The sequence below is a fragment of the Sceloporus occidentalis genome, unplaced genomic scaffold (assembly GCF_023333645.1).
Source record: "Sceloporus occidentalis isolate IW3139 unplaced genomic scaffold, rSceOcc1.0.p SCAF_11, whole genome shotgun sequence".
In the NCBI taxonomy this organism is placed as follows: domain Eukaryota; kingdom Metazoa; phylum Chordata; class Lepidosauria; order Squamata; family Phrynosomatidae; genus Sceloporus; species Sceloporus occidentalis.
Window position 1 is genome coordinate 5,671,097 of NW_028316991.1, and position 27,841 is coordinate 5,698,937.

At 38.9% G+C, this 27,841-nt stretch overlaps 1 protein-coding gene across 1 annotated transcript in view; it reads right to left on the reverse strand.

Annotated features, from left to right (window-relative positions):
* Positions 1-3,206: 3,206 nt before the first annotated feature.
* Positions 3,207-27,841, reverse strand: part of LOC149305478 (double-stranded RNA-binding protein Staufen homolog 2-like) — a 95,109-nt gene continuing 70,474 nt past the window's right edge. The window contains exons 13-14 of the mRNA XM_089477375.1: positions 4,162-4,250; positions 3,207-3,300 (exon numbers count right to left, since the gene is read on the reverse strand). Of these exons, the coding sequence (XP_089333501.1) occupies positions 3,207-3,300; positions 4,162-4,250 (183 nt within the window). The remainder of the gene's footprint in view (positions 3,301-4,161; positions 4,251-27,841) is intronic.

Here is a 27,841-nt window from a genome sequence, read left to right on the forward strand (position 1 = left end):
AGGTAGAACACTATAGCATGGAATCACATATACATGTGTGTGTATTCTAAAAGAACAGTGTAGGTGCATCTCCCACAATTGTCTGGTATAGTACTGTACACTTTTTTTTTCTTTTTTCCATGGAAATCCTTACTTTTATATTTGTTGAATTATCATCAACCTATATATATTTGTACCCCTGCCATGTCCGGCACCCGCTAGTGCCACAGACTCTGAGGATGGACAGAAATAGGGTAACACTGTGGGTGTTAGTTTGTACCCTAAATTTTATCTGAAAACCTAAGTCACGGCACATAATATTGGCGTGAATGAATATGAACTTGTGAGACCGGGGTTTAAAAATTTTCTGCTTGGTGGTAACACCATGTTAGTACGATGGGATTTGTGTAACTATCTGGATACCGTCCCTGCTGTCGGCTCTGACGGTAACCAAGGTCTCCTGGTGCACAATGGCTGTAAAAGTCATATAAAAGAGATTTACACCCCAGCTGAACATTGTGCTTTCATTTAAGGACAAGAAAAAAAACAAAAAACCATGCGGGGCTAAAGGCTGCCTGTTTATCTGCCTTTAAACCCCTGCAAAGTATTCTAGCTTTTAGTCAAACTGGAAAGAAAAAGGCAATAACGCTAGAGGGAGTGAGATTCTGTGAAACCCATGTCTGTGACAGCATTCACAGCAACACTAATATTGGTAAAGCAAGCGTTGGTTGGAAACTCAACTAGATTAACTTGTTCAACGCTGGGAGACATGGAGGAACAATGCTGATACTTGCAGGGCTGCGCAGAGAAACAGATTCCTGTTTCATTATACAAATATATAAATACCAGTGTGGGGCTTGGACAGGGTGGATAAGCAGGTTAAAAGTGATGGCCAATAAAGCTCTAGGTATAGCCACGCTATATAGAGCCTAGAAAGTGCTTAGGTGGTTATTTCACATTAGTGGCTCTAGCGATGCCAAAGAATGCTGATAAGACAGAGACTTCATATTCTTACAAAAGTGTACATATAATATGACATATGTGTGTGTATATATATATATATGTGTATTCTGGAAAAGTTGCTGCTGGCTGGGGGTATTTACCTCCTGATAGCTGGGATTAGGGTGCCATTAATTATGTTATATGCTTACATGCATGTGGCCTTCTCTCGTTTGGCGTAAATCACATTCCAAATGCAAATATGGGTTGAAAATTGTGTAGGATATCGCTTACAATATCATTATAAAATCGAGTTTACTAACACTTCTCTAAATAACCATATTGATTAACATTCAACTTTTTGGCACAGTGTTTCCATTTCTGGTGGAAGGTAGCGTAATTAGAGAAGTAGAGAAGTTCCAGAGCCTTGTAAGAAAATGGGAAAAATCCTTATTTTATATATGCGCTAATATATTATATGCTCTATGTATATGTATCTCTATTATACAAAAATAAGGATCTGATCCGATACACTTATTAGTCTTCATCTAAGTAAGAACTTGACTGAAGGATAAACATTACATGGTTGAAGTAGAGAGGAATAGATAACTTACACAATATATTATACCCTATTGGAAAATGTATAGTAAAGTTTGGTATGACCTTAACTGTTCACAAGCGCAATGCATCCTTTTTACCAAGTGTACAAGCTTATTTCATTTTTAGTATTTTCTTTTACTTATTTTTTACTTATTTATTCATCCACCGGGAAAGATAATTTTGAACTAGTTGTGTTATATAGGAACAACAAGTCATATGAACTGTTCTAACAGTGAAAATCTATTCAAAAGACCGATGTTGCCAACTGATAGGAAGAAGGCATAGATATTTGCACAGGAGTGAAAATGGCAAATTTTTGTGTGTTTAGTAACACATTTACCCATCGGAGTTCAGGCAAGCTCCAGACAAAAATAGGAATAGAATTCTCTCTCAAATATGGGAATTTATTATTTATTTATTTTAGCCTGTAACCTGCAATTATATTTGTTGGAATGAATTGGCATTTAATAGCTGACTTAAGAGTTAACAGATGACACTTTTTTTTTTTTTTTTAAAGAATTTACAAACCATCACACATTTATTTTTATGCTAACAGTAGAATACTATGTGCAGCTGACAAAAAAATGGGCAAGTTCCCAAACAAGCAGCAGATGTATATACAATGTATTGTTGTGTATTCATATTTGCGGAGTATGGTAAAGAAAAACCCAACTGCGGTTTAAACATGAACTGATGTGGTTTTACTGCATTTGGCCATACACGGTTTATAACATGATGGTGTACAGTTGCCCCTTCCAAATAACGCTTGGCTTATTATTGTTTCTTAATGTATACATGCATTTCTTCATTGGACAAATCGATGTCACAGAGCAAAATGCAGTTATTAAAAACACTCAGTTGATGTAAATTGTGAGTCCCAACAACACAATGGGTGTAAATGCGCTTCACACAAAAGCGTGGCAGTCAATTAAAACAAAAAAGGGGGGGAGCAAGGTCTTTCGGCAGACTAGATAAAATAACCTGGGGTTACGAGGTGACTTCATCTTACAAACATCTGCTCACATTTTTACCCGCTGGGTGTCAGACGGGGAGTGTATGCTGTACGCACACGTCTGGTACCCAAGGGGTTAAAGAAAAAGTTGGTCAGAGATTTATTGTTAGTCTGGATAATGATCTAAACGCCATATATATACTTTAGAGTGGAGACTGCGGAAGGTAAGCTGTGATTATATATGAAGACAACAACTACAACTCTCACAAAGCACTAAGCACTGTCATTGGTTAAAGTTTTAAAATATCAAAGCATATGCTAAAATCAGATGGACAAAAAAAAAGAAAAATAAAGATTTAGACGTATAGGTAAAACCAAACACAAATGCTTTCCCATCTTTTTTCATTTTTTTTTTTTAAAGTTTAGTTTTGTCTCAACACCTTAAGTAATAATTTGTAACTCGAAGCACCGGCCAGATCGGATTTCTACGGCTTCAAGTTAATAAAATGAAGATGTGGTCTCAGATTGCGAGCGAGCGGAAGTGCTTAAAGCTGACATCTTCCCCACTTTGTATAAACAGTACAATGTATTATCTCTTGCTTTAGGATAGTGTTGTCTTCACATAAGACTCGTATAATGGTATTAGTGATTCGTTTCCTTCTACACATACACCCTATTGCGTGTTGACAGGTTTATAAGGATGCAGTGGCGGCCGGCTGAAGATGCTGGAAAGCTCCTAGACAACAGCCTTTGAATCCTTGCAGTCCTGAGTGGTGGTGCCTGAGTTAGCCTGCTTATTGTCTGCCATCTCTCCCCGATGCTTGGCCTGTCTGAAAGATTAATACATTAACAAGAGGCTTTAGGGTCCAGGGCTGCTCATCTCAAGACGTGTTTATTAGCTGATGGCGCAGAAGACTCAAAAGGTCAAACTGAGGGGTGACATTTTAAAGTGAAACAACAATATTTATGTTTAGATGGCATGATGATGAGATCATGACTGGACCTCACTGATGGAGTCACTGTTTATATCTTAAAAACAATTCTCTATCTGCTCAAAATCTGAACATGTCAGATCTGAGGTTGGGGGCTATTAGCCACTACTCTATACTACTTAATGATTTCATTAAATGAACAGAAGAAGGTCGCAGGTTCCGTAACTTCATTATTTGTTTCTTCTAAAAGCAAACCATTGACCCGTTCTATATAATCCGTGGTAGTCTGCAATTACCTTACCCCACATCCTGCCCCCAAAAATATTTTTACAACCGGAGTGAGACTAAGACATGGTTTTAATCTAAGACTAATAGAATTTCAATTCAATTGTCACAGGGGACAGTAGTGATCAGAAAACATATTGCGCTATACAAAAAGATACCAGTTACTAACACTTTAAAGGGAAAATTATTTACACTTAACCATGGTCTTTTTTGAAACCCTTTAATACGATAGTCCAGAAGTCCTCAATTCTTATTGTTGGAGCCATTGTGTGTATATTTTATTTAAAGTCATATTATCATGTAACATTATCCTCATTTTATTAACATTTCCATAGGCCTACAAATAATATGAAAATGCAATTGAGTGACAATTCGAAAAATGCATTAGGATTCCATAAGAAAAAAAGGCAATGTACATTTCAAACTGAATGAATGTCCAATGGACATTTAAAAAGGGAAGCTGAAAATACTTACTCAAAGGGTTTTCCACTTTCAGACATGAGAGGACATTCCACCGAATCCAGCCCTTGTTCTGAAAACTGTTTCAAGGCACTTAAAGCTGCCTGCGTAGAGTCCAACGAAACATGATTTGGTTATAAGGAGGTATTAAGAACACAGTGCAAACAGAGCATGCAATATCAACATAATATCAAACATGAAATATTATCCGAGACATCACCTCACAACTATAATATGATTTAACATGCCTTGTGAAGATCCAATGCTCAACAATCTCAACACAACACATTGTCAAACCATTGTTTAAAACGCTGAAGCATTTCCAGATTCGGATTGTGACCAAAGCAAACTCGATATTCTTTCATTACTACTTGGAAAACGCCACTGATGGTTTTATACCCACTGGGCTTTACTTGTCAATAAGCGGAGATGAGATTCACAGAGAAAATAGTATTCATCTCACTGCACTGAAACTGTATGTATTACCGAGGACCAAACGGGCTCTTCATCAGCGGTGGCTGGGCTAGTGGGGGGCAAATCTTACACTTCTCTGTATCTCGTATAAAGCATTTATGGCGTTTACAGCCAATACTCAACAAGAAAAAAAAGTTTCCAGTGAATATCATTAAGTTGTCCCAAGGTACAGTTATGAGAATTTTTACAGTCAAGGAAATCATGCCATGGGGATTGTGCATATAACGTGATTTGTTTTGGTTTTGGTTAAAACCACCAAATGGACCATAATCATCTCTTATACATAAGCCTAATTTTGCTTTAACAACGTTTGTACATTCAGCTCTGGAACTTACAACGGTAAAATAAATATCAGGCTTGATTTTCACCTCTCACACCTGGGGACCCGGGATATCCTATTTATTTCTGTGACACAACCTATGTGACCAGTGACAATTACCAGTCACCAGCTGCTCAGAAAAGGAAGGCGTAAGTAAAGTATCCCTAGACTGCTGCTTAGGTTTCCCCGCAGGCCTTCTTATTGTAATGGATGGACAAGGTATGCAGGCGCAATAGTAATAAAATGAACTGATCCTTTCAACTGTTACAACAGTCTGTGCGGTTAATATTTCTTTTGCGACACACTAACTGCTTCCACTACAGGCATATTGGGATATTTTGTATTAACAAAACAAGGATTATTCATTCAGGATACTTGACGGCTGCTACCTTGTTTGTGAAATAAGCCTTCGTCAATCACAAATCCATGGAGAACGTTCTCCAATAGCTCAAAAGGTTTCACTTCGGCTTTTGAGATCTCCACATATTAAACAACGTGAACAAAAGATGGGCTCATGAAAACATGACTTCATTATGACTAATTATCCATCGGTTAATGTATTTTGTTATGTTTCATGCATTTAAATATATATATTTTTTCCTTTATAACTACTTTACTTCAATAAATATATAAAAAGTTAGTGGATATGTAAAATCTCTCCTAACAAGAAACACATATATATATTTTTATACTTTCTCCCAAGTCCAATAGGTGTTAACATTAAGGTATTAGTTCATAAAGAGTTTATATGTCCATGTAACATAAGGATACAGAACGTTGCCAATAAACGTGAACTTCTAGCCGATCGTATTTTACTACTTGCGTAACTACATTTATTGGTGTGAACAAGTCAATGGTTTTAAAATTGGATGCCATGAATCGCATATTTTACCATCTTCACCTAAAATCTATTTTTTTTTTGTTAAGTACAAAGTCATCCTTTTTACTAGCATTCTCTAATTCCATAGAAAAAATGAAAACATAAAAAGGAAGGTCTCTTTGCAGGCAGCGTGAATCTAATGTTTTATTTAAATAAGATTAGGACTCTTATAATTGGCATAGTATAGAAGCGTATTTTGCACCGGCGTTTGTATTTAAGCCATTCTGTTGCTGTCGATCCCTTGAGCTAGCCAAGAGGTGGTAGTTTATGGTTTAGAAAAAGGCAAAAAATACCTCTAATTCACTGGATTTTGGAATTTATTTATTTATTTTTTTTACAAAGAACCCAACTGAACTCCATCGCTCAGCCACAATAACTTTAGAGACACTAGAGTAGACGCTAGAAGAAAGCGGTTTTGTGGTGTTTGGCAGGGTATATGAAGAGTTGTCTTTTAATTACACCAACAGTACAAATGGAAGCTGTGTGCAAACCAAAACAAAGGGAATAATGGAGATTTCCACTTCCATCACACGAGTGGGTGCCAAATGCAAAGTGCTGCTCATTGAAGCCACATACACCAAATCATGCTTAATAAACGGGTGAAGGGCCTATCCTGCCATGTTTCCCTCGTTCAGGAGGAAATCCTGTAGCCTAAAGAGTGTTTTCATGTGAAATCCGCACTAGATCACTTAAGTCCTCCCCTTCTGCCTGTAAAGTATCAGCAGAGCTTCTAATGGTGCGTGAAGTTTACCGAGTAAAACATTGGGTATAATTTCTCCTTTAACATAGTTTCCCGATTGCTCTTGTAGTAGGGAGGAGTTACTTGTAACTACTTATATTTAAGTTAATTAATTTTAGGCAATATTACATTTCTGCAGTAGAGAAGAAACATATAATAAACGTAATCACGGCCACCTAAATCCGGCATTTGTTACTTACATGGCCCCTAACTGTTTTCGAGTTACAACTTGTACCAGCCCCACGGTCCAGAGAATCTTTCAAACCCACAAGTTGGAAAGCGACCGGAGCAAATAAGGTAACGGCGTTCAAAATGTTCCTCGCAAACACAGGGGAGCCATTAGCAAGAGGGCAGTGGGGAGTCAAACGGATGATTATGACCCAAAAAGAACTTGCCAAAGTCGCAACCGTGTCAAAATCTGGGCAACGTGTAATACGTTTTAATTATATTTGATATCATACATGTAGGGTTTGAAAAGTCTCCTGCTGATGAGAACTATAAAGCCTCGCAACCTTTACAAGAATAACCCGAAATTCGTCCGGCATTTTCCGGAGCAGCGGAGAGGTTAACAACAGATTGGCAAAGGGCTGAGAAACTATGCGCCCTCGCTTAATTAGTACACATGATTTCTCTAACAATATTTACACACATACAGAACGATATTTCACTCTACAAACATTTTACAATTGCATTGTGAGCTAATTCCCACAGGTTCCGAAACAGATGTTTTGCGAAATGTATAACTTGCTGCAGTCATTTTAGGATTGCCAGAAAGCGGATGCCAGCAGGGCTGCTGTTTGCTTTGGCCCGGAATGTCTTTATAACTATGTGTATCGGCATGAGGTAAATGTTTCCATTTGGGATTTTAATTTCTATCTCCCTTTATGTCAATCAACAATCAGCAAACCACATTAGAAATGTGCAATACGCACCCCGTGACGTTTCCATAGGGACTTGTCATTTTGTTTAGACAATATGGCAACTCTAGAAATCCCAGCACAACGAGACGCATGAGCTAAGCCCTCTTCACGCAGCAACCAAAGAAACTGGATACGAGAGTAAAGTATTTGATCTCTACGGTCTACATTACAATTTGGAGAGACACAGAACGATATGATTTATCAGGAAGGGCGAGGGACGCATGGGTATAAGAAACGAGGTAGTTGGCCAGAGTAGTAGATCATGAGGCTGTGTTATCAGCATGAGATAGAGAGCTTTTTACATAACTGATGGTCTTGGCCAGATACTTCGCAAATGATGTGATAGAAGATGATTCTGTTCCATAACGAGCGATATATCAACTAAAATAAGTGTTTGGAAGATGTAGGTAATAACACAACCTGAGAGTAGTGAAGGCACTAGAAAGAAGCACTCAAACATGGCGCTCGAAACGCTTGGAATGACTAATCGCAGCATAAAAACAGGTAAAACCCAACACTAATAATGCCATTTCTAGATATTTAGCCATAGTTCAGTACACACGTGGATGTGTCACATTTCCCAAATCCTGTATTTTTAAAAAGAAATTTAACAGTTTTCTCAAGATCTGCGTGGTTCCTCCCTATTATGCAATTTCCCACCAAATTGCTGATCATGCTTTGTCATTTTTTTTGCTGAATCTGTAGGCAAAAACAGGTGAGAAGGGTGGAGATGTCAGATGTATCACACACACAAAGCCAAATTTGTTTTGTTTGATGATACGGTCTACTATATAATGTTTTTATTGTTGATTTAAATATTTTTATTGCCCTCAGCTAAGTAATGCAAGCGGGGTTTCTATCTAAATGCATCACGATTTAGAGCGATTTCTCCTTTACTGTATGTCGTGGCTCTGTGACCCTCGTGGCTGAACGAATCTGGTCCAACTCCCTTATCACAGGCTTTTTGACTCATTCACTCCTTCACATTGGGACTATTTGCAGATAAAATTGTCAATCACTCCATACCAACATTTAGGAAAAAGTTTGCTGATGGTGGAGTCATCTCATGCCATAAAATTAGTATTAACAAAACTCAACTACTTAGATGTAGGAAGCCCACATCCTCTGATCTCAGATATCCAACTTATCCGTAAGGCATCAAAGTTAACTAAATCAGTCAACTCCATGCATCTCTTATATTTTGTTCAACTGTGGGACGGTCTACAGGCAGAAGTGGAGAAAATTCTAATTATACTACTAGAGTAGTTGCAAAGACAATGGTGATGTCCCAAAAATATATTCAATGAGAACTTATCAATATTAAATACTAGGCAGCATTAATTAAGGAAACGCAAGACACCTTCCTCGCTTTTATCAAAGTGAGCGGAAGATTAAAATGTGCAGTCAAAAGATTCAGAGACACACACCTGTTGCTAGATCAGCTTGTGTGGATGATTACCCATTGTACAGCACTACAGAATATGATGGCGTTATATAAAATAATTAAATGTCATAGGCCCAAACTACCTGATATACTTTCCTCATCCCCACTCAATTTAGATAAATGGGACAAACTAGTTAAAAAGATTCCCTTGCTGCCTAAGACTTCTAGGGCTACCCCAGTTTAACATTTGGAACATCACATTCGGTGCATGTTCCTATCGGACTGGAAAAGTAAAGGCAGGTGAAGACAGGACAATCTATTTGGCAAAGGCAGCTTCGCTAGCTATGATTTTTTCTTAGAAAAAAATACCAGTTACATTCATATTTGCAAGTTAGGCATCTCCTTCCACCAGAATCTAAAACCAAATAAACCAAATTATGCCACACGCCTAATTATCTCCTTATGTCTCCAAAACCCTCGGATCAAATGGGGCAACCTCAATTTGCTTTTCCAGTTTACTTAATCCATACTATGAGACAAAAATGCCCTGTATGATAACATGGGAACGGGTCTTAATAAGACATTTTTTGGAGGACCGTCAGGAGGTTGTTGAACACACAGGAGGGGTTTTGCACCAATGATATGATACTCCAAAAGAAACGTGCCGCTGATTGTTTGTGCAACATGTATCCTGGATCATCCCTACTATGCTGGCGGGGCTGTTGTCACACAGGGGTCTTATTACACATTCTGTATGGTGGTCTAGCCCTTTGTTACAGAAAATGAGGAACGCCATTCTATTGATAATTAAAGATGTCACAGCGGTTGAGTTACCCTCCCAACCAGAAGTGGTTCTTTTGCACTTTTCCCCTACATTCCAAAAAGCAGGACAACGAAAATTTATAATTTGTGTGTTAATTGCTGCCAAACTTGCTCTAGCAAGATCTCCTGAGATTCCAATTACCACAATATTTTTGGTATATTGGAATACACGGCTCACATGCAATCTAACACAATACCATATCATGAAACATTGGTTACTGAGCACATGGTACCCTCTCTCATTCTCACTCCTTAACTGGAAACAGGAGGGTTTGGCAGGGGCTGCTGCAGACATACACTTAAGGGTTGAAAGGTGGGTCTTAACAGGTCTAGGATTAAGTATGGAACCAGGGCCCTGACACAGGCCCACATAACCATTGCTTTTCCTCCGGTCTTTTGGTATTTGTTGGCATGCGGCGATTGTCATCTTCTTTATTTCAAAATTAGCCCAATGACTATGATGCCTGTGAGTTCACTGCATTACAGGAGCCTATACGGACCAAATGTAGTACTGTTTATATATTTTCTTCCTTTTCTCAAATTTTCTTTAGTCCGTCTTCTGTTCTGTTTTCTCTTCATTGTTATGATGTGCTGAATTCTCATTTTGCGAGGACTATTGTTGCCAGAGACACAGATTGTGAATGTCAATTTCAGCGTAGTTGTAAGACTTGCTCATGGAATCTGGTATCGTTGCTTATGTTGTACCCGGGAAATGCTTACTGTTCAACGTGCTGTATTGACGAAATATGGTATCACAATACCAGCAATGAAGCTTAAAATTAAGCATTCAGAAGATAATACAATTGCAGATCTGTTAAGGTTCATTTGCTAAACATGCTAGAGAGTGATGTTTGGACAGTTCCATGTCCTTTACTGAATTAATAAACTATCGTGCCGTTTATTACTTCAAAGAAACCACTAAAAACCGTGATAGTGTGCACCTGCTTTCTCTGACGTGTAAAGCATGGCAGAAAAGGGTGAAATTGGAGTAAATTCATGCATGACTCATTACAGAAATATACCAGGCTAGGAACGTTACATGAAGAGTGTGCTGACTTAAACATCCTCACCAAACATTAATAATTAAGTACTTAACAAGAACGTTTTCCATCCTGCGTGAATTAAAAAATGAATACACCCCGTGAACTTCCCCTGCGCAATTCCTCCACTTTGTACAAGATTTGTGCATTCAGATTTTTACCAACATAAACTAAATTTGCCAACTTTGTTAAACTGTACAAATACACAAAAACTAGGGGCTACCAAATGAAAACAAAAGAGAATTTTAGTGTGAATTCTTTGCTTTTTCTCTCTTACTCACGCTCTTTCACTCGCTCCAACTCTCTCTACCTTCTCCATCGTCCGCTTCCGTGTCTCTCCACTTCTTTCTTGCATCTTCTTGTTGTTCTGTTTTCTTTTATCATTCACTTCTCCCTGGTACCAGCTCTGTTAACATGACGTGATTCTACCTTTTTGTGGACGTACTCCAAGAAGCCAGAATAATGCAGAAGTATTGGTGGAAATGGAGACAGGGACATGGAAGATGCCATCCGGAGAAGGTAGGGAGACATTGAGAAGACAGCGTGAGAGAGAGCAAGAGCATAAATGGTAACAAATTTTGTTTCCAACTGGACAAAAGCCCTCTGAATATCATCCGAATAAAAAGGAGAGGAAACTAAATTCCTTTAAATTCGGTACATTAATTTTAATATGGTATGATTTTCATAAGGTATTATCAAAAAGTGGAACTCCTACTGGTAAACTTTTAGATGGTAATAGAACGATAAATGAGTGTTTAGAAACAATTAACGTCTGGAACATTTCTGGAACAAAACAAAAATCCAAAAGTGCTGAGCCTTACTACACGCGTGTGCCAAGTAAGACACACATGAACATACTGCTCTATAGCTACAGTACATTCTCTGACAATTATGAGTAGCCATGCCTTGTCTGTGTTTCATCTGTCTGTCATTTTGTTTGTGTTATACTCTGATGTGAAAAAGCTGTTTTTAATGGCCATGATATAAACTAAAAAGGTGGGGGGGAAGTAATTTGTAAAATTAATTCTGATATTGTACAGACAAAACATCCACGTTTTTTTAAATACTGCAACGTCAGAGCCTCTATCAGCTCCCAAGTACTTAAGCATACAGATAGATATACCGTCTACTTTGTTCTGGAACCTGTGTTGAAATATAGCCGTGTAATATAGAAAATATGCTCTTAATAGCACTTCTTTGTGCACCCTTCCAAAAACCATTCCCAGGAACAGTAGGCTCTGTATAACAATACCTGGGGATTCTTCAGGGTTGACGGGGCAGTTTCTTCTTCCTCCGGTCAGCGGTTTGGTGTGTGGCCGCTACCTACACAGATTTTATCCTGTTCTCCACCCAATTTCCTCGCACTAACCCAAGAAGAGCTTTGTGGCTTCACAACTCCACTGACCCTCAGCCAGGACAACGATTCTATACGATGCTGGCTCAGAGTCATGCGAGTTTTAGATTGGAGACTTGTAAATCACACATTCCACCGGACGGCTTTAATAAATATGACCGAGACTGCTTATAATAAACAGGTTTAATACTGGTAGAGGATTCTTGGAAATAGTTATATAGCAGGAAATAGCTGCAAGTTCCATGGAAAGCCCAACAGCTTTAAGCCTGGTTATAATGAACTGCAGCTCCAGTCATATTGTGAGCAAGGTCTAGACCACGTGATAAACTTTTCACATGCGTCGCCTACCTATTTTTACAGTCTTTTCTTCCCTGAGTGCCTTATTGGGGTTTAATCACTGAGAGGACTGGGATGGTCCTTTACTATGCATAGTTAATGCTATGAGATGAAAATTCTTCTGGTTGGGTGCTTAAGCTGTCAATCATTGACAAGAATACTACCTTTCATTAGAATTGAAGTACTTTTGTGCCACTGACTGACAGCTTCAAGCAATAAATGTCAGATCATGGAGGAAGAAAGAAGATTTTTCCCTTTAAAACACCAAAACATTGGCATGAGTTCCAGCTCCTAAAATCCCCAAATTCTGCAGTATGATGTTTCATTTAGATTCAATTTGTGAAATACCTGCCACATTGTTCTATAAAGGTATATAAAACCCATAGACAAGTGTCCTATAAAAAGCGTGATTTCACACGCCTAGATGTATACTGTATAAACTGGACTTTAAGGGTGTTATTTCTCTCATAGCTTTTACCATAAACTAAATGGATATACCTATAGTCTGCACATGTCAACTAGTCAGATTGTTTGGGGCATATTTAGAGCAAAATACCTCAAGGAGGTGAAATCAATGGCAAAGCCAGTATAACCGATCAATATCCTATTTAAAATAATGAGAAGATGGGCATAAGGCAAGGTGAAGGGCAGGATAGGTTTTCAGCTCGTGAAAGTGGTAGAAAAATGGATGACTAGATGTTCCGGATGAATGTTATCTGCTGGGATGGAAGGGTGAACCCAGCATAACACATTATGTCAGATGACATGCTTATTCCTATCCAATACACATTGACACAAAGGAAATGTAAAGAAAACCTATAAAGGAAGCACCAAAATAATCATGTAGATGCTGCATAAAGCCCTTCTTACCTTGGGAATTTAAAGTCAAACACACACAAACTATTGGAATAGCACTCACCTCTGTCTGCCAATATGTTCTACATCCTATGACTGCACATTTAAAGTTACTGAGCTCTTCATTATATTACCAATGTTACCAATAGTGCAATGACTGCCTATATGCTTGATTTTAGACACCTGTGGTGTATAACTCAATATATAACTACATACATACATCAGATCTATTGTACAGAGGTTATGTATTATAAGACCTTGTTCTTGCTTTCAGGTGATGTTAGGAAATGTCGTTCAGGTTGGTACACAAGAAAGCCTGGGTCTGATCAGCAAATCTCCCTTATATAAAACATTCTCTCTCCTTCCATCTTCCAGTGATCTTCGGACACACAGCAAACTCATTGTCTGCTCACATAATCTCTAAGACCCAAGCGTCTAGAAATTAAACCAGGTCTGACAGCAGAGAATGCCTTGTTATGGGGGCACCTACCCCTAATCCCAGAGACTTCTGATCTTTGTGGGAACGCATATTTGGGCTCAGATATGTTTTACTCCACAAAAAACAGACTCATTTGGCAATTTCAGCGAGCATTATAAAGAGACTGTATATAGATGCCATAGAATACCTAAGAATGGTCAACCAAAAAATAGTATTAATTTTGCCATCCCTTCTGATAGAATAGTTATGCAAAGGATAATTTCATCGCCCACCTTTGCACCAAACAATCTCCGCTTCCTACATCCCTTTTAAAGAATCACGTATAAAGATCTTAACTGAAATGTGTTTTTTTAGTACACTTAATGTCGGCTAAATGAAGTCCAGATGTAAAAGGCTGTAGGAAAGGTTCTCAGGACTGAAAAAAATGACATAAATCGTGCAGCTGACAGAGATCCCGCTGAGCTCAGTTGGGGAAACTCACAAAGGACTTGTTTTGGTCCAGGAAAGCTGCTGGTATAAAGACAGATGTGTACACTCCTATTAAAAAAGAATGATTAAAAAAAGAAGTCTGCAAACAAAGCCCTACCAATATTCCCGAAGTCCGGGCTATACGAGATTTATTTGCTCGAAGGTGGAAGTCACAAAAAAAGTGCTCGGCCTTATGATAAAATATTTGTTTTAATTAAAGAGTCATTGCATCAAAGCTGAAACAGGGAAAACCCAATGACATCTCACCCTCAATCTGAATAAATAGATCCAATTGTTGTTTACAGATGAGCTCATTTTCCCCATTTTTGACAAAATGCATAATGTTCACATCCTTGTTTATCCAGATGCCATGGAAAAAAAAAAGATCTTTTAGCCTGTTCCAGACTATTCAGCATGACTCAGTGTGAGCACAATGCACTTTGGCATAAGATGGCATGTGGACAACTAATCCTCCGTGCCAGACTTTGCGCTGGTCACACTACAACTCTGCCCTGGTATGTAAATGCCACTCACTTTCATTACACTTTAATGGTTCATTTTCTATACATCCTCAATTGGAGATTGTCAGCCTCTTACTGTAATTGTGGAACAGCTGCATTTTAATGAAAGCATGCTGTCAAAACACTCAACGCAACAAGCCTGCGTTAAATTAACGCAGCTTCCTTTCATAGTAGACACAGGCACCCTCTTTGGTGTAACTGCGTTTGTTTAGGGAAAAATGATCAAACAGCAGGAATGGTGGAAAGAAAAGAAATTGATTTGTCACGTAAGGTCAGAGGAGTTTATTGTCATATACCGCTTAAATTGGTTTTGTCATTAAATCAGAGAAATCTAAACTGTGTATAAAAAAAATAAATAAATGAAGATAGATGATGACATCATGCTTCCTCTGCTCCCACTTACATTTGAATTAAATTTAGTCTAGAAAACCTCTAATGAATACCATGCAAAATTACAATTACATATATTAATTAAAAATGTCCTCTTACCTGATCTCTCTGCCCCGAATGATTGATACATGATGTAAGTTGGGTTTGTCCAAAATAGTAGGCAAGCTTTTATAGTTGGTTAGGAAAAACTAATATATATATATATTATATTCATATTGACCAAACGATAGAACCTAAGCTTCAGATGCTTATATAATTGATTTCTCAGCATACACATTGCATATAAAAGTATATTTTATTCTGTAGAGGTACAAACTTCGTTAATGGGATCTCTAATGACAAGCGTGTGCCAGCAGAAACCACCACTGGCTTGTTCATACATTCTGACACCGGTCCAGAAAAGGCAGTGCTGGCCTATGCCACCTATCCGCAAGGATCTGCTGATTGTTTATTTAACAAAACTAGTAACAAGTATGTCGGTTTTTGTATCCCAGTCAAAGATAATGACAATTTCTGGACAATTAAAAGAAAAAAGTGTCAAAGCACAGAATATGTACTTTGTGAAATATGAAATGAAGCAACTAAAGAGAAGTGACAGCTACATTTACAGAAAAATAACTCTGGGCTTGGATTTGGGATTTCACCGGTAGCGGCTGCGGAGACACTCATGCGCTGTGAGTGATTCAGAGGTTCATTATAGACGTGACTGTGACATGGGCCTTCACTTCTTATTCACAAATGTTGCTCAGACGGAGCCCCTTGCCTTTGTACATTGTAACAAGAACAATGAAACACCCCAAGAAGTCTGTGTTAATAAACTGTCGGTTTTGTGATTGGGGAAGCTTTAAGAGCCAAATAAGAAAAGCAAGAAAATTAAAGTTTCTAAAACAATCTGAAACAGTAATGTTCACATTAATAATTCCTGCAGCGGGGATATAGAAAGATCTTTCTTCAACAAATCTGAAGACAGCCCAAGCAGTAGAAGGGTAGTCACCATCTATTGATATGTATTGGAACCAATCTTAAATTCTGCCTACTGTTTGCGAACAATACAATCGGAGATGTCCTGGTGGACTGACAATCCATGTGAAAACCTTACTGTATCACTAAATATAGCCTTTTGGATATATATATATATATAATATATACCTTATATTTTATACCCTTATAGCCATTTAGATGCCATTTGCTGCTGGTTCCTATCCCAACAACGCCTACAAATCTTATATATTTGCATCAATGGGTTAAAGATGGTTAACTCATTTTGTTTGGGGAGGTAGCCTGTTAGTTTAAAGAAACCAGGATCTGCATACATACAATGAGCTCACCTTAAGTCTCCATGTGACCTACATGAAAAGGTCAAGAATGCTGCCCTAGAAAGTCTCCCTGAAGACGTGACCTGAGCGAGACAAGTCTATTTAAGCTGATCACTCACGGGGCCCGATTCACAGAATGACAAGCAGAAAGAAGGCATTTTGCAGAATGTGTTTTATTGATGTCTGATGAACTAATGATGAGTTTAAGGATACACACAATGGAAATCCCAACATGGCGTGAAACTGGGAATTCTAAATAATCTGGGGGCTTTAGATAATTGATCTTTAGCAGAGAAAACCTTTTATTCAGACGGTATCTGAAATGGCAGGGGCACTGCACATAATGCGTCAAATACATAACACCGCCATGTGCTTTACGGTATACTTCACAGCCGAGTTTTGTTTCAGCATGATAAAGGCGTATGGACTTTAGCATTTTCTTATCCTAATTCTAAAATTGCGTTCTCCACAGTATGTGATGACCTGAAAGGATGAATCAAGAAAACTTGACATCGCTCATGGAATGGAACTGCATGCCACTTGCTGCAGGGTATCACTTCATACGTGCTGGCTAGAAACACGTGAAATGAGGGTATGTCCTGGAAAAAACGGGTGATGTGCCCACCTCTTTACACAATTATTTACATACATTAGCAATAGACTCAGGAATTTCATAAAACACAAATTTTTTATATTTAGGCTGGGGAAAGCAATTTTGTACACCCCGCAGTGTACTAAAATCACTACAGTCTCATAAAAAAAGACTGGTGAAGTTTATAGATGTGCAGTAATAATGGATGTTTGCAAACCAAGACACAAAGTTAACCAAATCTAGGACACATCATTTGTATATGCAAATTCAATTAGCACATCTGCTTTCTTCCTTCCTACCGTCAGGGACCTAGGTGGAAGACTGACTCCTCCAAGTCTGTGCCGAAATTAAACTTGAAAAGACCAGAAACCATTAGATCATGTGGGTGTCTGGCTACACATGAATGCCTATCACTTCAGACAACTCACACATTCCTGCTGGATGAACACAACAAAAGCCTTATTAAGCAACCACAAATATCCCCGGGGAAAGAAAAATCTAATTTAGAAAAAGATTAGTAATGCTCCAAACAGAAAAACGTTTGGGGTGGTCAAGGGAAAATAAATCAAAGGTCTATATTGTTAACCGCATTTTTATTGTAATGACGTTGTGACAATTGGGGCAGGTGGCTCTCTCGCAAAAACACAAAGTTACGCTTGCCAGCATGTAAAGTTTTCAGAGGTGAGCATAGAAACCTCTAGCTTAGAATTCCATGCATTTCCAGGTTATTTAGTCTGCTCGGCAATTATTGTTATCCATAATAATAATCAAAATGATGCATGTTTAGCTAATAATAAAAACCTGCCTTTAAAATTCATTTTTTTTCTTTTGATCTGGGGAAAAAAAAAAACTATCAGACAGAAATGCATCACAGAGCTGTAGGTAAAATGAGTGTATAATCCAGTGGAACCCAGGATATCAAAGACACTTTCCCGTTGGGATACCTGTAAACAAAATTATTGGATAAAGTCTTCGTTGTGAGGCTTTCTAATAGCTCTGAAGGAAAAAGCTGGCAAATGAAACGCTTAGAAAACGTGACTTTAAAAGCAAGTAAAGTAGGGCCGTGGACTACTCTCCACATAGATACCAGCAGAAGCCAAGGTTCCTCAAAGGATATTGCTGTTATCTAAAATGTATTACTATTTTCCTTCCTAAATTTAGTAATCTGAAAGAAACCGCAAAGTTGATGCCTCTCAATCAAATATCACACCTTGCAAAAAGTCTCACTTAGGATCATGGTCAACACGCACTAAACCTTTAGAACAAATCTGGTAAAAGATTGTCCTGTACCAGCCCTCTAATGCACCCAGCTAAATCTGGATTTGTGGCTGGGGACTTGTGGACCAACCTGGGATTCTTGTCCATTCTTCGCACCTGTCCATTAAACCCTGAGGACTCCACAGAGAGCATACAGTGGGGCAAAAAAGTATTTAGTCAGCCACCAATTGTGCAAGTTTTCCCACTTACAAAGATGAGAGAGGCCTGTAATTTTCACCATAGGTACACTTCAACTATGAGAGACAGAATGAGACTACAAAGGCCATAAATCACATTGTCTGATTTTTAAAGAATTTATTTGCAAATTATGGTGGGAAATAAGTATTTGGTCAATAACAAAAGTTCATATCAATACTTTGTTATATACCCTTTGTTGGTAATGGCAGAGGTCAAACGTTTTGGACCATTCCTCCATGCAGATCTCCTCTAGAGCAGTGATGTTTTGGGGCTGTCGCTGGGCAACACGGACTTTCAACTCCCTCCAAAGGTTTTCTATGGGGTTGAGATCTGGAGACTGGCTAGGCCACTCCAGGACCTTGAAATGCTTCTTACGAAGCCACTCCTTCGTTGCCCGGGCGGTGTGTTTGGGATCATTGTCATGCTGAAAGACCCAGCCACATTTCATCTTCAATGCCCTTGCTGATGGAAGGAGGTTTTCACTCAAAATCTCACGATACATGGCCTCATTCATTCTTTCCTTTACACGGATCAGTCGTCCTGGCCCCTTTGCAGAAAAACAGCCCCAAAGCATGATGTTTCCACCCCCATGCTTCACCGTAGATATGGTGTTCTTTGGATGCAACTCAGCATTCTTTCTCCTCCAAACACGACGAGTTGAGTTTCTACCAAAAAGTTCTACCTTGGTTTCATCTGACCATATGACATTCGCCCAATCCTCTTCTGGATCATCCAAATGCTCTCTAGCAAACTTCAGACGGGCCCGGACATGTACTGGCTTAAGCAGGGGGACACGTCTGGCACTGCATGATTTGAGTCCCTGGCGCTGTAGTGTGTTACTGATGGTAGCCTTTGTTACTTTGGACCCAGCTCTCTGCAGGTCATTCACTAGGTCCCCCTGTGTGGTTCTGGGATTTTTGCTCACCGTTCTTGTAATCATTTTGACACCACGGGGTGAGATCTTGCGTGGAGCCAAAGATCGAGGGAGATTATCAGTGGTCCTGTATGTCTTCCATTTTTCGAATAATTGCTCCCACAGTTGATTTCTTCACACCAAGCTGCTTGCTTATTGCAGATTCAGTCTTCCCAGCCTGGTGCAGGTCTACAATTTTGTTTCTGGTGTCCTTCGACAGCTTTGGGGTTGTGGACAGGTGTCTTTTATACTGATGATAAGTTAAAACAGGTGCCATTAATACAGGTAACGAGTGGAGGACAGAGGAGACTCTTAAAGAAGATGTTACAGGTCTGTGAGAGCCAGATATCTTGCTTGTTTGTAGGTGACCAAATACTTATTTTACAGAGGAATTTACCAATGAATTCATTAGAAATCCTACAATGTGATTTCCTGTATTCTTTCCCCCCATTCTGTTTCTCATAGTTGAAGTGTACCTATGGTGAAAATTACAGGCCTCTCTCATCTTTTTAAGTGGGAGAACTTGCACAATTGGTGGCTGACTAAATACTTTTTTGCCCCACTGTATATACGAAGAAACAAGAAACTTGCAGCAGAAGAGACAAGGACCAAAACAGGTCCAATAACCTAAGTTAATAAACCCCAAAAGTGAGACCATTTATTTAAAAACACTAATTCTATTTAGAACTCATATCATGGACAAATTACATTTTTTTTTGCAACATTTTACTTAACATTCTCTTCTATCGTACATTTTTTTTTTTTTTTTTTTTTTTAAGAGAAAGTGTGTTATAATTGCTATGATTTTTTTTAGCTGTGGAATTTTAACTGCAATTTCACAGAATTGTAACTATTTTTAATTTCTCAACACTAAATTCAGAAACCCATTAGATTATCCACAGATTATACTGAATGATCACCACTTCTGAAGGGCAGATGTACAGTGAAGTTATCAAGAAAGCTTCACGTGGCTTTTTTTTATTTTTTATTGTTTGATGCCATTCTAGTGGAACCTTTGGGGAATTCCTGTAAGTAATCAGCATGTATTTACAAACCGTGTGTCTGAATACATTACATTATTTGCCTTCTGTGGTAAATACATAACTACATCCATCAAGGAACGTCTAGGGTATTAATGCAATATAACCAAATGCTATCATAAGAAAGGGAAAAACATTTTTATGGAAGTTGACGTTGGGGTATTTCCAGATACAAGTAAACACGGTCAAGGACATCCTTACTAATTTATTAGAGATTCAGTATCTCGCATTATAAAGGTCAGTTAATTCCCAGAAAATAAAATGAAACTGAAAACACTATCAATATCAATTATTTCAACATTGCTTGCTATAAAGACCAACTTTCCATCAAATTCATTGCAAGAAGTCATCATTCAGCAGAGGAAACGAGGAATGTTGTGCCTTGAAAGGCTATCAAAACCATTGATAGGAAAAATAAACTATCAAGATTGATCTACGTGGACAAACCACCCCCTTGTCCCACCGCTCCAGTTGACTTTCTATGGCAGCATCCAGTCTAAGGCAGCCACAAGAAAACAATAAAGCATTTCTTACAGTTAAGCACAGCAATGGTCTAGAACAGAGCCGCGTATTATTCTAATATAACCAAAATATTTACTGTTATGCGGCCAGCTGGTCATGTTTATATAATTAATGTGCACAGCGAAAAGCCTTAATTGGTTGACAAGGAATCCTTACGTCGTCAGAAATGGTTTTATTCAAGTAATTAATCTTTTAATTGCTGGATCGGGAGCCGTTCCACAATTTTAAAAGATTAAAAACATTTTACGACAGAGGCAGTGATTTTGTATTGTATTCAGCTTTGGCTAAATAGTGAATACAAAAGAAAAGGAATAAAAAGAGGAAGAGAAATAAAATAATGTCCGAATGTTTAAATTATATGAGCTGCAAATGTGTTGTTGAGAGTGGAAATTTTAGCTTATATTTTAGGTTTTGCATTTGACAAAGACAGAGATCTATCTTTCCAGTTTTCTTCAAAAGGGCATATAGTACTATGCTCAAAAAATACCAAGGAAAAGCAAGAGTTAGTAAAATATGTATGGTAAAGCTCACTGGGAGCAGCTAATTTTTCTACAATTGTACAGTGAATCCTAATAATTCCTTGGGTTGGCTTGATTTGGCCCTGTGCGCTTATAGTTCCATATGAAGTGGACTTGTCTACAGATGTTGGTCAGCAGGGTAGTTTTTTCCCGATTTGTCTCTGAACAGCGTTAATATGTTCTCCTATATAATGGTATGGTTGCACATGTGTAAAATATGCTTAAGTTAGATAGCTTGACTGGTTGTGCACCTATTGGATTTGGAAGCCTTTAAGTTCACCACTGATGGTGCCCTACTATTTGCATATAATTCGTTTGACAAGCAGTATGAAGCAAGCAAAATGATGACAGCTGACAGAAACTAAACTTAATCTAGGTTTCTATAAACTTCAATGAAATTACATCAAAAACAGAATGCTTAGCAAAGGGGTGTTAATATGGAGACTTAAGAGGTAACAGGTTGCCTGCAGCAGTTCTCCATGTTTAATGCTTAGTTTACAATGATGTAGAAGTGAGCAAGAATTTTACTGCTAAGGTAAGGTGGAGATGCCAAGCAGAAGAGGGTGCTAAGGTAGCGATGATCTGTAAGAATAGACAACCTTGGTATCTGTGGTTTATATATAAAAAAAAAAACATTTGTGGTCCCAGTGAATGGTGAGATCATCTGGTGGCTTCAATACTGCAACAAGGAAGCTTTCATAAAGGTCATTCAGTTTTATTGTAAGGGAAAAAAGCCTGGTTCTCAATATCAAAAACAATCACAAACGACTAATCACACGGATAACACTATATTTGAAGTTCCAAGAAGAAAACATTGGGGAAAGTCACTGCACTTCGTAAAGAGAGGGAGGATGTAAATCTCTCCTTTGGCCCCATAGAAGGTAACAACAGCAGTATAACCATAGCCAGGTGTTCTGTTTTACTTTTTTCTTTTCAGGCATCAGTAAAACAAACCGTTCACCTCACTCACACTTTCACCCCGCTAAGAAGCAGGGTCTTACCAAATAACATTGTTTAGTTCACCTGCAGCCGCTGCCCACCATGTGACAGATTTAGTGTTAGGATTTTACCTCAGCTTGCTGGTTCATCTATGACATTGAGATTGATTTGTCAGGTGTTGTCGCCATGCCTTGGCACACATTTGAAGGCAGTAAAAAGAAATGTCTCCCTCATGAACCCTTAGTCTGAAAAAACTATGGAGAGCCCTGAGAGAGAAGGCCTTTAACAGTCACATTACCATTCAGTTGAGCTTCCAGGTACCATGACCACTAGGACTTAGATGCTTCTCTCAGGGGAGCAAGTCCTAGGGATAAACTTTTTTTTTTACATTTCCAAACATGTCAAAGGGCCAAGCAAGCTAAGCACATGGGGGGTCAAAAGGAATGGCCAAGGTCAAAAACTGGAGAAACCAACAAAGACAATATGTGTAGTCAAAGATCCACACACAGCCTTGGAAGCGCAAACAGTATTAAAAAAGTGCCACGGCAGGTGAAAGCTCAGCATTACGCCACCCAACTCAACTCAACTACCTGCTGGCAAACTAAGAGTAGACCCATTAAGGCTACCAAGAAGCATAAGGCTAGATGCAGGATAGATGCCAGCTATGATTGTTGAAAGTAATCGTCTTATTGCAAAAAAAATGTGGCTGTATAAATCAGAGGAAAAAGTAGCCAACATAATCTGTAATGCAAATTAAACCCAGTCGGAGCTACTTGATGGCTTGCCCTTGTTCTAGAGGAATTCAGTGTTTTTTTCCTGTTATCTCTCAACGCTGCACATGATCATTCAGTTTACCTTTCTGCACAAAATTAAGCTTTGTGAATTTATACTGTCAACTCTTTTGCGGGAAGGAAACTTCAATACCACTAATTTAGTGTGAGTAGGGAAGTGGATATAACAAGCTGCAGGCATTGTATCTCTGGGCAGGTAAAATGGCCAGTATATCATAAACTTATATCACATGCATATTTTTCTTGTTTTTTCTCAGTATGCACACATTTAGGCTCTGTACAGGAATCTAGATGTTGGAAAGGCAGTCATTAAAATAGTAAATTGCACATTTATGGGACTCATAGAAGAGTTTCTCATGATCAAGGGGATATTTTGACCTAGGCTTCTGCTGATGCCGCACGTAAATGAAAGCTGGTATCTGCTTCCTGGACACGTCTCTTTGTTACCTCCTAACAGTGCCGAGGGTCAGAATATGATATAATTTCCTACAAACTGCATTGTATTGCCTATATAGGATGCAAGAGATTATGGTCCATGCTGAAAAAGGCATTGACTAGATGACCATGGAGGAGACTCACCACTGAACTGAAATGGGGGGATTCTGCATGAAATGCCAGGTGGTCATGTTTTCCCAGAAACAGGGCTGTCAGACCTTACTGTCTAGCCTGTGAAGAATTTCATAAGCATCTCCTATTTTTTTTTTTAAAAGATAAGTACACTTTATAATAATTAAAGGTAACAAGTAGAGGAAGCGAAAGTAACAAAAACATGTTTACACAAAAGAATTAGCCCAATCAAGCTTTCAAAAAATAACCACTATTTGTTAATAGCTTTCTTCAAAAATATACCATATTTGCTCGATTATAAGACGACCCCCCAAAATCTGAATATTAACTTAGGAAAAAAAAGAAAAAGCCTGAATATAAGACGACCCTAAAGGAAAAAAGTTTTACCAGTAAATGTTAATTCATGTAAAAATTTTTTTTAAATAAAAGCAATGATTGAGAAAAATATTTTTTTTTGTTTTTATTTCCTTGTATTTTCCAACCTGCCCCCCAGTTACGCACATCTGCCCCAGGCTTGCCACACCAATATGGCACTGTGGCCCATGATATGCCTTTTAACCCTCTATATGCCACTGTGCCCCATGGTATGCCTTTTGACCCCCTATGTGCCACTCTGCCTCCAGAAATGCCTTATACCCCTATATCCCATTCTGGCATTTAGGGGGTTAAAATGCATATTATGGGGCAGAGTGGCATATAGGGAGGTATAAGGCATTCCAGGAGGCAGAGTGGCATTAAGGAAGTTAAAAGGCATTGTATAGAGCACTCTGCCTCCAGAAATGCCTTATACCCCTATATGCCACTCTGGCATTTAGGGGGTTAAAAGGCATATTATGGGGCAGAGTGGCATATAGGGAGGTATAAGGCATTTCAGGAGGCAGAGTGCTCTATTAAATGCCCCCTTAACGCCACTCTGCCTCCTGAAATGCCTTATACCTCCCTATATGCCACTCTGCCCCATAATATGCCTTTTAACCCCCTAAGTGCCAGAGTGGCATATAGGGGTATAAGGCATTCCAGAAATGCCCTATGCCCCCATTTAACACACACACACACGACACACACACACTTACCGGTGCTTCCAATTTCCTGCTGTATTGCCGGGGCAGCGGGTTGACGTCTCCTTCCGCTGCAGCCGGAAGGAGGTGGAGTTGGCAGCGGGGGTTTGTCTGCGTCCGTCGCGGATACCTTCCCCGGCTGTCAGAGATCAGAGTTCCCCGCACCGGCCCGCTGCCCCGGCAATACAGCAGGAAGCACCAGTAAGTGTGTGTGTGTGTGTGGGGGGGGGGGACAGGAGGATCCAGGTCCCCTGCAGCGGTGCGGGGGATCTGGATCTTAGTCTCATAATCAGACCTCTATTTGAGGTCTGATTAGAAGACGACCCCGATTAGAAGACGAGGGGTATTTTTCAGAGCATTTGCTCTGAAAAAAACCTTGTCTTATAATCGAGCAAATACGGTATAAGATATACTGGTAACTTAAAACTGTAGAATATGGAGGCTCCCTTGGTACCCAGGACCCTTTAACTTTAGATAAAAACCAGTTGACTGAACACTGTACTATAAACAAATAATATATTTTAGATGTTTCCTCAAAACATTACGTTTCCAAATGGACTTTTATTTACTCGGATTGTTCTAAACCAATACCATTGATCATACCATCTATGATCACCAACAGCTCTATACATCCTAAATCCGCATTGGAGGGCCACCAAGCTGGCTCCATCTACAAGTTCCATAACCTTTTGCTAATTTTCACTCATTTTCTGCTCCGCTAACTTGAAAGTTATTTCCTAAACAAAACAAATGATGGACAGCTTGAGTGAGTGATTATTCTGTTGGATCACCTTGTTATTCTAAGAGTCCTTTCTTTAGGAGTTCTGGGGTTGGTGGGGGCGACAGGGATGCTAAGGCAGAAGACAGAGAGTTTTACATTTCATTTCTGTTCAAAGACGAGCTAATGCTACTCCACTGACGTGCAATCAACTTGACAAATGGATGCTGTGCAGAACAGTGCCTCCCACTGAAACTCAATAGCTTGATTTATACAATATTCTCCCTGTAAAGTGAAGGGAGCCCAAATTCCAGACAGACTTAATGCTGATGTGCCGGGGAAAGAGCTCATCAGATAATTCTTCCCATATAATGAAATCTGATAATACTGGGAAAAAAAAGTCAAGAAGGGTGGTGTAAGCTAATGAGTATATAGCAATACACACGGAAGTTCTGCCAAATTGGAGAATTATATATTTTGCCAATTTTTACATTAAGCAATTCAACCTGTTAATGGGACAGATGGAAGAAAAGTGCTACCTTGGCAGGTACACACTTCAGTAGCGCCAGGAAGACTGTAACAGTCTAATAGCAGTTGGGGAGCTATGGACACCTAGCTGTTGATGTAATGCAGCTCCTCTTAAGCTCACCCAGCAATTGGCTCAAGGTTATGAGAGTTGTATAACCAAACACCTTCAATAAAAGTTGTTTCCAAACCACAGATTAAATAATTGATTAGTATTTCTAAACTGTTTAGCAGTTTTAACACATTTTAATATGTTCCATGAAATCTATATACTAAGGAACAAATTTGTTCATTGAAACACTCAAGCGCTGACAATTCCTGGCAACTGGCCACAACATATATTATTTTCTATATAAGAAAAGGCTTTGCTATTATATATATATATATATATACACACACACACACACACACTCACACAAAGGCTTTTTCTAGAGCCAGCCTGGCTGAAATGCTTTACTACAAAGGCTAGAATAAAGTTGGATCATTTTATCTGCTGCCATTTTTCTTTTCCAATGTATAAATACTATACAAAACACAATGATAAAAACAAGATGAATATTATGTAGGCAAACTTCTTCCTCTCTTCTAGGAATCGGCGTGTTTCATACACTTATCTGGCAGGTGGCAGCTCCACGTCTCTTAGATGCATACAGGCAATGGCCGCACACATTCACATGTTCCCAGTATACACACCCTTGTGGTTGGATTCAGAAACGAGGGGCCTACCATACATAACACACTTTGCAATAGGGAGAGAGTATAAGGAGGTAACAATATCAAAATAAAATGTTTTTGTTTGAACAGGATGCAGACTATATTTATGCTCTCTTCATTGGTAATGTTTTAGCCGAAGCACTTTCATTTATAGCAAAACAGATAATGAACAAATTGTTAGATGCCGCAGATCAGCGTCGTATTTAATACAAACAACCCGTCCGAATCTATGCTAAAGGGACACACTCCAGTCATGAATGCACTTTAATGCATAGGAGAGCTGAGCGATACCTTTATTTTTTGGCGGATATACTGCCAGTTAGCTCCAGGCCTGGCTCATCGGGGTTTGCGGTGGTCTAGACAAGATCCCCCAAAGGTGCTCCTATTGATTTCAGTGGGAATACTTTCTTGCCACACTTCTGCTTCAAGCAGCCAAATGGTCAACGGTGCCAAATGTGGGACTATGGAGGAGGCAGAGAACTGCAGCTTCTCCTAAAGGTAATTGGTTTTTTTTTGTAGGTTTGATCTAAAATATATATTAATGTAATAATAATAATAATAATAATAATAAAACATTTAATGTGGCAGATTTTTTACAATATTAATCACACACTGACTGGACTAAAATACTCAATATATATAACTTAAAAACATTTAAAAATGCAACAAACAGCCTCACAGCAGTGCTTACCACAAGAGATAGATATAAGATTGTTGCACTTACAATCCAGCAGCTAGTAGGCTAGAGTTTTGGCTACAACCTAATACCAACGAATGATAAATAAAATAGGGCCGCGCGTATCACCTTCATTACAGAGAAGGTGAAATTGATTGACCTCTTTAGTGAGGAGATGACATCTCAGGCAATCACAGGAGTCACTGAGTGAACTGGAGTCAATTCCCAATGCAGCAGGAGATCAGTGCCATATTTACACTGCCACCAGTTTGTCACGGACAGGGCTATATTTACTCTGCCACCGTCACAGTCTCAAACAGGCTTCCCTTCCCAAACATGTCGTGCTGGACCCAACGGATTATAACAGCTGCTGATTAAGAAACACTGACAAAGCCAGTGGGATGCCCTGC